This window comes from Abrus precatorius, unplaced genomic scaffold (genome assembly GCF_003935025.1).
Source record: "Abrus precatorius isolate BTA unplaced genomic scaffold, Abrus_2018 Scaffold2, whole genome shotgun sequence".
NCBI lineage: Eukaryota > Viridiplantae > Streptophyta > Magnoliopsida > Fabales > Fabaceae > Abrus > Abrus precatorius.
In genome coordinates this window covers 38849534-38861974 of record NW_020874362.1, presented here as the reverse complement: position 1 = coordinate 38861974, position 12441 = coordinate 38849534, and the positions used below count along the sequence as shown (strand labels likewise).

Here is a 12441-nt window from a genome sequence, read left to right as displayed (position 1 = left end):
GCCCTACTAATACTATCTCTTCAATTGTCAATTAATGACTACTTGGACTTAATTAGTTAACTTTCTATTTTTAGGTGTCGATAATAGAATGTTACAAATTCATATTCTAAATCTTTTAACTCCCTCGACCTTCTCTACCAAGAGACTCAGGAGAACTCCTAGCTCAAGAGCTTAATTCATAGGGTATATTATATATCTTGAAAAATATAAAAATAACATTAAACTATAAATTTGATTCAAATTGCATTTCACTTTATTTAATACTATTTATTATTGACTTAAAGTTGGTTAGCAATTAAAAACCACTTATATAGTTGTTAAATACTTCTACAAAATAATAACAACGATAAATTCTAAATATTTATAATCTTTTTTTTTCTATAATTAAGATGCCTTTCAACATAAAACTAAAATGATATGTTTTATTTTGAAAATACTATTATGAAAATATAATAAATCATTATTAAAATGATATTCCAATAATCGAACTGATCTTTTAGATTTTTAAAATAAGAAGTTTCGAATGCATGTATTTTAATAAATGGTTTTTGAATTCATGTTTGTATATATCCATATCATACACGAAATAACTTTATGGGCTTAATAACATATTTTATCCTTTCAAAAAATAACTTAATTATATTTTGTTTTATTAGTAAGAATTATGTACAAAAATTCAGAAAAATTAAAAAGTTATTTAACTTTATGTAACCTAAATTAAATTAAATTAATTTTAACAGTATATGCAGAGTAAATGAAAATAATTTAATGAAAAATTTAAATAATATGTGTAGAGTACGTGAAAATAATTTAATTTAAATAATTAAAATTATATATTATTAAAATAATTTAATAAAAATTAAAAGAATATTTCATGATTTTTAAAAATTTAATAAATTAAAAAAACAATATTTTATTAATGATGACTAATGTATTATATTAGATAAGCCTAAACTAACTAGATGAAATTTTTAATATTAAGAAAATTTATAAAACTTTTAAATTTTACGTAACCTAAATTAAATTAAATTTTTAATAATATATGTAGATGACATGAAAAGTTCACTATTTAAAAGGAAATGCCCCTCCCTCTTTCAAAAGGTGAAATGAGGAGATATTAGTTTCATTTTCTTTTTTCTAATTGTTTAAATATGAATTAATTTTATAACATAAAAATAAAAAATAACAATACTTAATTTTAGAGTGAAAAATAATATAATAAAAATATCATCACTGACATTTTATTTATTTGTTAAAAGGTAAAATAAAAGATAAAAATATAAAATAAATTTTTTTATTAGCCAAGAATCAAATATATTATGAAAATAAAATAAAATTATAATACAGGCATTTTTTTCAAATAAGTTTGGTATCCTCTATTTTAAAAATATATAATTAATTAAAATATCCTTATAATTAAATCAATCTTCATGTTTTAAAAAATATATATATTTTAGTTGCTATATGAATGTTAACTCCATTCTCACTAGTTGCAAAGATGACGAAGAAATGTAAATCATTTATACTTGGTTTCTTCAATTCCGAACGAGCTCTTCTTCCAATGCTATCAAGCTCTGCAGCTTTTGTAATTAATCATCGTCTATTGGTTGACCTCATCTCCATTTGTGGCTTCCATGGATAAATCAAGCCATTTGCATTTTGCAACCACTAGTGAACCTAATTTTATAATAAAATATAAATATTAATTTTACATTAATTCTTAACAAACATCGAAAAGGACATGAAATGCTCCCTTAATTCTTAACAAACGATTATTCATTTACTATAATATTATATAAACGCTTAATATATCAACGTGTGTTTGTGCCCCCATTTTAAGTAAATCTAGAAGATGAGGTAAAATCACATGTACGATAAGGACAAGAAAATGTGGTAATTATTTCACTTCAACGCAGAGCAAATACGAAATTTTGAAAATTCGAACCAACACACCTAGGGTTGATCTGAAGTAGTCGTGTATCCTCGTTTTTTGGTTAGTTTTCGTCTTTTGGTTGTGGATCTACCTCTATTTGTTCTTTATTTCATTATCATTATTTTTTGTGTAGTGATTTTTTTTTTTTTATAACTTTTGATTTGAATCACTTATCCACAATATCCGCATTGCTTCTTCACAGGACAAGTGTTCGCTACTGACTAGCGAGATTGCTATCAGTTAAGTCACGTGAGTTTCGTTTTTGCTATTTTGTTATCTGCATAATCTAATTTTTATTTGAATTGAAATCATGCATCATCTTTACTCATGGATTGGTCTCTCTAAATAAGAGGGATACGTGCCTAGCAGCATTCATCTGTTCATTATATAAAAGTTCTCTGACTTTTCTGATAGGATCCTAGAAGTTAGGAGTTGTAAAGTTAGTTACAAAGTAGTTATAGAATTAGTTTGGTGGTGATATTTGGAATTAGCTTAAATAGTAGAAGGGTTGGAGATTCAGATTTTTTAGTTTGAGAAAATAGAGTGTTGAGCACAGTTGTTAATTGTAAAAGGGGAACTCTTTGTTGAAAGGGAAACCTTTGGGAGGGGAATTCAGATTTGTGTATGTAATTATCATTATTCAATAATAGAATGGTCCTTTTTTTTCTATCTTCCATAACATTAGTTGCATGTACTAGACTAGTTTCACTGTTAAGTTGAAGTAGCTTTTGAGTCCTGATGTTGACATATATCTTTCCTCTTTGTGTGGATCACACACCCCATGGAAGGAAATCAAGCTTTTGAACATCAAAAACTGATAAAATTTGCAATATTCAGTTTCCTTCTGGATGTGTACCAAATGGTTGTTTCTTATATATCTACAAAGTTTATATTTGCAATACCACTAAGATTGATCTTATCGAAACTAATTCTAGAGTTCAACTTGGAATTTCTGCAGCTAATTGAAGAGGCCACTCTCATTCTAATTCTCAAGAGTTACTCTTGCATTGGGGTAACTCTCTTAAGCTATTATTTTTGTTAATGTATTTTGCAGTTTTAAGTGTAATTTCCCAGGCCTAAAGTACTACATTTTGGTCTGCTGGTTTAAGCTTCAAATTTAGAACATAAATTCAAGCAACCATTGTTTATGATATTTTCAATTGAAATCTGCTTACTTTTCTGCTAAAATTTGTCGTATCTCATATTTATCATTTGATGATGGACAGCCATTTGGTTAAATTTCTAAGGTGTTATGATAAGAACCTTAGGAGAATCACACCACAAAAGCTAACCATTGTAGTTGGAGTCCTATAAACTCCACACTAGAATCCCTTCTAAAGTTAGACTCAAGTCCCATACCTTGCTATTAGGATCTTGACATGTTATCACAATGGGTACTTAAAATTTTTAAATGGAAATGCATAATTTCATTGACCTTAAAAGGATAAAGACAGAAAGTTGCATAAAGGACAGCTTGCACTTCACTAAAATGTCTTAATCTCTTTAGATAGAGAACTTTAATTCAATTTGATTTAAAAGTAAAAATAAAAACTTTCGTGAGACATTCATTATTGGTATAGTTAAAAAATTAATATTTTAAATTTATACTATTTTTGAATGGTATGTAACTTTTCTAAAAAATGATAATGACATTAAATGAAAAGTATATTAAAAGTAAAATATTTTATAAAATATGCAATTCTTATATGTTTTGAGGAAGGTTTCTTGAGTTGACCATTATTTAAAAAATAAACAGAACAAAATTGCTTTGCGTTTTGTTTTTGGCCTAAGTCAAAATTCAAAAATAATAAAAGGAAAAGCGAGAGGGAGTATGTTGAGAGGGCTGCGATTGTTATTGGCACGAAGGTCACAGACATATTATGACCATCATCTTGGCACCAGAACACTCATAACTACAAGGTTCTCCAAAAAGCATGGTATCTACAATGCTGAGTGAAACTTTGTGTTTAGTTGTTTTTCAGGATTTGTCTAAATTACCTCGTGGGATTATTGGGGGTAAAGAACCCCATCCTAGTTGAATTAATGAGATTTTGCCTATAAAGTGTTAAATAAAAAGTTGATACAATTTTCAATATAGTGTCTTAACTTTATTAGTTCACTTAGGATAAGGTCATTTACCCCTGGAGTAACTTAGACAAATCCTTATTTTTCATTCTTCTAACTCTTAACTCTTTCTTATTCAACGTTGCAGCAGGTCTCATGGAGTGTAATACAGACATTGAGAAACAAATCACCCATGTTTTATTTTGTGGACCTCATTTCCCTGCTTCTCATGAATATACGACACAGTATTTGCAAAATCATTCATTTATCAAGGTACAATCTGATCAAATCTATAATTTGCAATGCAATGAGGGAAATTGTTCAATTAATTTAGATTGATTTTGCATTTTAGGTTGATGTTCTCCCTTTAGAAGATGTAGCAAATGTTATCGCTAACTATCATGTTTGCATTGTGAAAAACATGAGGCTAAATGCTGACATCATTTCACATGCACTTCAAATGCAACTTATATTGCAGTATGGCGTTGGGCTGGAAGGTACACTAATTTTTGTCAGTTGAGGAATTTCACGAATCATTTATTATATAATTAATTTTGCTTTTAAATTTTTTTGATAAACTTCATTTTGATTTTAAATTGATAAATTATGACTTCTCCTCCAAGGTGTTGATGTTGATGCTGCAACAAAGCATGGAATCAAGGTTGCTAGGATCCCAAGTGATATTACAGGAAATTCAGCTTCATGTGCTGAAATGGCCATATACCTAATGTTGGGTCTCCTTCGAAAGCAAGTATGGCTTCTTCAGATTTAAAAATAAAAAATGTTATTTCTTTTATATGAGGTGGATTAGATATGATCAAAATAAACTTGAACTTATCTAGAAAGGGGCACAACAGATATGTCAAGACCTGCACAACAAGACCAGGAGCATTAAACAAACGAAATGACATAACTAACCCACTGTACAAGTTATCTTTAGTTTTAAAAGTAGCATTTCAATCATCACCAAAGCTTTATCAGATTTGATGGTAACCATTACGCAAGTCAATTTGTAAAACTCACTTTTTACCATTAAAGGGGAAGCTTGTGAAAACCAAATCCTACCACATTATCTAACAAATCCTCAAGCCTAGGTATGCAAAACCTATGCTTTTATTGTATTAGCCATTGTTGAGCAATTGGCAGCTTCTTGTAATCTTCATTGATCACATTGAATTTTCTCTGTTTTCTCTATGAAGCCTAGAAACCTAGTTTGACACAGGTACAATACGATATGGGGATATGGGAGATTCTTGAAAATTTATGATAAGATACGGCCTAGATATGTTAACATGACTTCAAGTTTTTGCTAGGTTGCGATAAAATGTATAGAAAAAATAATAATAATAAAAGCTTCAACAAATTACTATAGTTGTAGTAAAATACCCAAATAAGAGGAAGATAATGCTTCAATTGTGGGAAGATTGTGAACTCTAGATTAGAAGCACTTGAAAGACAAAGCAATATCAACATGAAAGGCTTGTGCAGTTATACGTGTCTTGCTATGCAATCTATAACAGGACTGAATGCTGAGTTGCCAGCCGCCACCATCACCAGAGTAAAAATGTGACTTTACAACACATAGAAAGCACCAAGTGATTTTGTGAGAAAGATCAACAACAAACTGCTGCCACTGCACTAGAAACACACCACTTTTGCAAGACTCAGAAGCTCTGCTGAGTGTGAAAGATGAGACTCATGTTGTCCATAAGCCCTAGCCGTAACTGACTGTTATAAGTCGTATCTCAAATTCTCAATCATATTTCAATCATATCACACCACCAAATTATTTAAAAAAAAAAAAAAAAACTGGGATCCTTTTTTGGATATGTATCTGAATGTATTGTAGGCATATTGGTATTGATTGTGTGTCTGACATTGATATTTTGACAAATTTGGAGTATCTGGGTTTCATAAGTTTTGCCCATGGATGAGGCCTTTAGCTCAAAGAAGGTTAAACCACATGAATTTTTGCATTTATTTCTCTTCTTTGTTTCCTGTTTGTGCTTTGCTTATTTTATGTACTGTATGAATTTTTACATCCTAATATTTGCATTACATGTTTAGTATTTGAATAAAAAATTGATCTTGCAGAATGAACTGCAAATTTCCATACAACAGAAGAAGCTTGGCGAGCCAATTACTGAAACTTTATTTGGGAAAACTGTGAGTGTATTGATTCTTCTTAGGAAACAAATAATACTCTGTATGCTTTGCCACCTTTTGTTCTTAATCCCTATGTTATGCAACATTGTTTTTCATAATGGTTAGATGCTTAGATTCGAGGATAGTTACATACATTGATTAAATTGGATCTCAACCTATTTTAGCTAAATGAAATCAATGATTTGTACTTTTAATGGAGGACAGAGGGGATAGATGACTAAGAAATATATTTGACATGTGGCTTAAGGAGCTTAAAAAGTAGCATGAATAACATGTATGTAGATAGTTATTTTTGGGAGTCTAAAATTGATTGAATAAATTTTATTTATTTTTAAATTGTGTTGAGTTAAACAAATGATTAGAGTGATCTACCATTCAAATGTTTCTTTGCTATACTAATAAAGGCTCTGAAATTTATGTTAGTAAATTTAAACTTCAGTTTTAGGTCAAAGTTCTTTCTAGAACCCTCCTTGGAGCATTACTTAAATGTTGATTTTATACTTTATTTCTAATTAAATAAAATAAATAATGTGGGAGGTACCATTTTGTTATTCATATTCCCATCGTTGTCATAGTTTCATACCTATTTTATCTGTTTTACACATAAATAGGGCTATATAATCATTTTGAATAGTAGATTTTCTTGTTTTACTTCTGTTTTCATCCCATTTTTATTTTTACATGCGCAATGTGTTTGCAATAATTGAATATACTGATTGTGAAAAACTAAGTTTTAATGATGATGTAGATATTTATTTTGGGCTTTGGGAATATTGGAATCGATTTAGCAAAGCGATTGCAACCATTTGGTGTCAAAGTTATTGCTACTAAGCGAAGTTGGGCTTCATATGGTAAGCACAATATCAAAATAAGTCAACGTATTCCTTCTCAGTTGTTGTGGATTATTTCTAATTAATGAACTTAGTTCTTCTATTTCTTAACATGTTGTTTATTGCTGTTGAAGATGATGTTGACAATCTTGTTGATGTGAAGGGCAGTCATGAAGATATATATGACTTTGCAAGGAAAGCTGACATTGTTGTTTGCTGCATAAGATTAAACAATGAAACGGTTGAACCTTTTCCAATCCTTCATTTTGTTTGATTTTGTAGTTCTTTTGTTTCTTTGATTACGTTTAGTTTGAATCCAAAAATTTTTTTAACTAGTTATTGAAAAACTAATGGTTTTAAAATTATGGTAGATGGTTGATGCAACATTTAGACCAATTGGTAAAAGAGCATCTCACTTATTTTTTACCCATTATTTTTTCTGCTTTTGTTAATTTAGAAACACATGTTATCTTTTTACGGGGATTCTTATTTTATTTTTCATTGGTAGTGACTGATGAACTGATTTAAAGTCTAAAGTTGATTAGTACGATGAATTTGTTTGTGCTTATAAGCTTGAATGATATGTAGCTCTACCATTTTTTATGCTTTTAAATGCATGCCATGAGCTAAGCGTAATATGAATGAACTTTTTGTTTACATACTTGCTGACTTGGATATAATTTTTTTCAGGCTGATATTATAAACAATAAGTTCATCTGTTCTATGAAAAAGGTTTGTTTACCATCTCAGTTGAATTTTTCAGATTTACGTATTTCTTTTTCTGTTAAATAAGATCATAATCTATGTACAAGATGTATGGACAGAGGTGGTCCTCAGAAGGAGATACTCTCCTTGTGATTGGAATCCTGCAATAACCCTTCGTACATTCTTTATCTATTTCTCTCGAATAATCTTTTCTGTAGAAATTATTATACTTTATTTTTGAGTCCCTAACTTACACAATTCAATGAACTGTAAGTTACTTTATGATCTTTTAGTAATCCATAAGAGTAGGATATAATATAATAGTGTCTTATATAGATCCTAACTCATATATATATATATATATGCACACACAAATAAACTAATAACTATTCTTTAACAATATTAGAGTTATGAGTTAGGAGAGAGGAAAAGGAAAGTTGGAGTAGTTATTGCTATTAGTTTGTGGAAGGGGACTGGAAGTTAGAGGGGTTTTTTGAGGTAGATAAATAAGAAAAGGGCACACTCAAATTTGAGGTAAAAGATTTAAGGGAAAGGGCATCTGGATCGTATCATTTGTAAATTGAGCATTTGCCCTTTGTAAAAGGAGAAATCCTTTGTTAAAAGGAACCTCTTGGAGGAGAGATCTCTCACCTTTTTCTATCAATTTATTCAATTCAATAAAACCTTTATTTTTCTTTTACCTATTTCTGTTTTCGGTTCATAACAATAAGATTATTGGAAGTGAATGTTTTAAGCTTTTGTATGTCAAATTGTTGGTGATTCATGAATTAGTACCATGAGATTTAGAACTGTCTCCCTGAAAATTGAACTCACCAAAAGAGATGCTTTAGTAGAAGTCATAAAATTGGATCTAGAAAGCTTTTGAGCAACCTGGATGAGGTGATCAAATTATCAAAACCCGTCAAAATTTTAGACTAGGCAACACTTGAATCAACTCATAAATCCAATTAGAAGCTCATAACAATCAATTGTTCTTGTTGTATAATGTGTTCCATCATCTTAACATCAAAAGTGATAGGTATAGAAACTGTTTAACTCCTCAAACAGTTGTTTAAATGGCCTGTAAGTTGTAACATTCATTTAGTGACTCTTCCTTTTAGTTTGTACAACTGAGATCCTGCATCTTTGTGTAGATCAATGATAAATCATCTAACCTTCAAAAAAGTGAGTGAAGTTATTTCCATGGTTCCTTTATGGTGTTTGTGTACTATTATCATCAACTTGAGGATCCAAAGTCCTCTAAATCATATGGCCACATCTTCCCAATCCATGCATCTTTAGTTGTCACATCTGTCAGAGTATTGTTGACAAAAAAATGACGCAACTATGATCACATTGTCTGTTATCAGAAATTGTAGGGTGCGTATATTGTCATTGTGGTCTATGTTGATAACTCAAAAGTTAACTAGTAGTGACACCTCTAGCATTTCATAGCTTGAGCTTCGTTCAAACTAAATTTCACATGAAGAACCAAGGCCACCTAAACTCTGTCCTGGACCAGAAGCAAAAAGGGTACTCGTAGAAACTACTGAAATATGTCCATGGTCTCTTCCTGTCTAGCATTGGTATGTTGGGAAATAGACCTTCTACTACTTTGACGGTTTCAAATGTAAAACTCAATTGTAGTGATTGAGAATTACAATTATCTCGAGTGGTACAGACTAATTGATGTATTGAATTACCATATAGAGACATGTGCTGACCTTTCTTTTCTTTTAAGCTTCGTTAGTTCATGTCATCCTCTTGATATTCCCATTGGGATCCAATTTTACTTAACCTAAGATAAGAAAGGAGTCTTAGGACATGAGATTCTTTATATAGACAATGAACATGGATAATTAGATAATTTAATGCCAATTGACTAGTTGTCCTATGGATTGAAAATCAACCTCTGGTTGTTCCATGTTCTTTGGAGGTAATTTGACTTCTTGGAAAAGTGTAAATATGAAAAGTAGTAGCAAGGTCAAGCTTTTGAATATTGAACAATAACTCGAACTTCTTGTGAATTGTTATGTGTGTATCATTTACTTCATGAGATTGGATTCAAGATTTCTTTACCTATCAAGATGTGATATGACACAACATGCCTACTCTACTTATAAAGATGTGGTATGACAATCACGTGGCCATTTGCATTGCCTTAACTCAGTATTGCATGAAAGGACAAAGCATGTAGAAATCTACTACTGTTTAATTAAAGAGAATATTCATCTGGTAGTTGTATCTATAGGACATATTAGAACTGTGGAGCAGAAACTTGACATCCTCAGAGGTACATAATAACAGTAGTTAAACTATCATGTAACAAGTCAGGCAATGTTCCAACTTAAGGGAGAGAGTTATGAGTTCTGTATTAACTACTATTTATTGTGCTTGAATATATTACTTGCATTGCTTTCTATTACTGGCTTATTTACTGTATAATATAAATTTCTAACATGCACCACATTAGGCACAATTTTCCAGTATTTATCCTATTCTTACATGATTCACATTATAGCTGTGAAGCAAAGTTAGTTAAATACTAGAGACTGAGAACTGCTGTGAATTGTAGCAGATTGAGAGCACCATTGCTAGGGTTTTATACGGGTATAAAATTAATCTTCCCCACTGAAGATGAGGTAGTTGCACTATCTGTTTGTGATGTCAATTTTTGCTGAAGAGGTACCTAGAGATCTGAGAATTTGTAGCACAATGCTAACAAAACTAGAGATGAGGTTGGCATGATTCCCTAAATATAATTACCAACTTAAACTTTTGTGTGCATATGGCATCCTCATCCACAACCAAACTGGCTTTAGAGAGTTGAAAATTCGGAATAAGTGTCTTTGACTGGATATTTCATGGTGGCGATATTTGAGGAATCAGCTTATTGTGATCTCTAAATTTTAACAATTATTATTATTATTCTGATTTTTTATTTTCCTTGAATCTAGTAGTTTCCTATTTACTTGGATCTACGTATTTACTTTCCCTTTATTATGTTCTCTCTTATTTATAAATTGAGGGTTTACAACTGGATGCAATATGGCTATTTTATACGGAACAACAATTAGTAGCCTTAAGCTTTTTAATGGAGGACATGACCCCCTTGAAGTGATCACCAAACAAGGGAGAATATTTTAATGATGATCAACTTTTCAATGCAATAGTGATATCTGATGATGGCACATATGTCGAAAGGATATGATTGATGTGGATTGAAACAAAATTGTCTTCTGGTTGAGAGAAGGGCGACAAATACTAACTTGAGAGGTCGTATCTTTGGTTGATATCATTGCAAAAATGAATAATTAGTTCACATAGTTCACATATGCTTAAGTAATGGAAGATATTATAATAGATCATGATTATTTTTGGAAAGGGACCTATCATATACGACGAGTGGCTTTCTCTGGTTGTTTCTACCATTTTATGTTGATGTGAAGTAATTGCAAATCTATTATTATGTTTTCCTAGTGACAGTTCATCAATTTGTACTATAAAAATAGAATACAAGAAAAATAACATTAATATAAATAAATATCATTTGGTTTAATTTGCTTGTCAGGTGAAACTTTTAATTTATGTGTTATTATACAATTATATATTTCAGGGTGCCCTTTTGGTGAATGTTGCTAGAGGCGGTCTTGTAGACTACGAGGCTCTTGTCAGCCACCTTGAATCAAGTCATTTAGGAGGGTTCGGCACTGACGTAGCTTGGAGTGAGCCATTTGACCCTTGTGATCAGATTTTCAAATTTAAGAATGTTATCATGACTCCTCATGTTGCAGGCGTTACAGAGCATTCTTATAGAGCCATGGCTAAGGTGCGTGTGGCTATCTATGTCCACTGTGCTTAAATTGCTTGTTTACCTTAGTATTTTTTTGAAATCATATTCTACCCATCAATTTATTGAATTCTTGATTAAGAGAGAGATGGAGGGGCAAAAAAACTTTGCACTGTGAAATTTGATATTTTTCATTGCCTGTTGTTGACTGCAGGTTGTTGGTGATGTCGTTCTTCAACTTCATGCCAAGCTTCCTTTGACAGGGATAGAATTAGTTAATTGAATTAGTGCAAAAAGTTCATTGCTATATCTTCTACTTCTAACTTTTAATTTAAGATCAATTTTTCTGCTGTGCTGAAACACTTTCATTAACATTATACAATGAAAATTGAGATGAGGCAACAATTATGTGTAGGGAATTTTTTTCACAGGGAACTAATTGTTCTTCAGCAATGGGTTGTGGAAACTAAATAAAGAGTATGTTACAAATAATATTTTATCAATCTTTTATTTCTAAAACATATATTTATAGCCACCATATTTTTGGTGATCATAAAACTAACATCACTACATGATGTTCGTCCCATTAACTTGTTTATGTGATTAGGCATCTGACTAAGTTTGAGGATGCTTAATTTGACCATCTTTCGGGGATGTTTACATATATATCATATGGTCAAAAACACACTGTAATGTTAAAAATATATGGATTTGACTATACATATTGTATTTCACATTTTTAAAGCAAAATTATACCTTTGGTTTTCTAACCCTTTTTTTTTTCACTTTAGTTCTTCTATTTCCTCCTTCCCCCCGCCATTCTCTTCCTCTTCTTCCTGCAAAAGATGAGCTCAAATAGTAGCATAAAGGAGCAAAGACGTATTCTCAATAAGCAATCGAAGGTAGGCTTGGTTTTCGTTTGATCATATGCATGCCCAAAAGTCTTCTTCCGC

At 30.8% G+C, this 12441-nt stretch overlaps 1 protein-coding gene across 8 annotated transcripts; it reads left to right on the top strand.

Moving 5' to 3' along the window:
- Positions 1-1867: 1867 nt before the first annotated feature.
- On the top strand, positions 1868-11974 carry LOC113858068 (hydroxypyruvate reductase). 8 transcript variants are annotated; one of them, XM_027490508.1, is made up of 13 exons: positions 1868-1993; positions 2136-2182; positions 2892-2945; positions 3748-3870; positions 4146-4270; positions 4350-4494; positions 4621-4748; positions 6092-6163; positions 6912-7014; positions 7128-7234; positions 7684-7725; positions 11315-11527; positions 11703-11960. In XM_027490508.1, the coding sequence occupies exons 4-13, from the start codon at positions 3765-3767 to the stop codon at positions 11769-11771; spliced, it is 1110 nt and encodes a 369-aa protein (XP_027346309.1). In that variant the 5' UTR covers positions 1868-1993; positions 2136-2182; positions 2892-2945; positions 3748-3764; the 3' UTR covers positions 11772-11960. The 8 variants fall into 8 exon arrangements, with proteins under 8 accessions (XP_027346309.1, XP_027346311.1, XP_027346313.1 ...); XM_027490507.1 differs by having other exon boundaries at positions 1880-1993; positions 2136-2172; positions 3690-3870; positions 11703-11972; XM_027490510.1 differs by lacking the exon at positions 3748-3870 and having other exon boundaries at positions 2136-2172; positions 4149-4270.
- Positions 11975-12441: the final 467 nt, after the last annotated feature.

Coding starts and splice junctions, on each gene's coding strand:
- LOC113858068 (XM_027490505.1), top strand. CDS start 3,765: ATGTTGAGAGGGCTGCGATTGTTATTGGCACGAAGGTCACAGACATAT. Junction 3,871..4,145: donor AAGGTTCTCCAAAAAGCATG/GTATCTACAATG, acceptor TCAACGTTGCAG/CAGGTCTCATGGAGTGTAAT. Junction 4,495..4,620: donor GTATGGCGTTGGGCTGGAAG/GTACACTAATTT, acceptor TTCTCCTCCAAG/GTGTTGATGTTGATGCTGCA.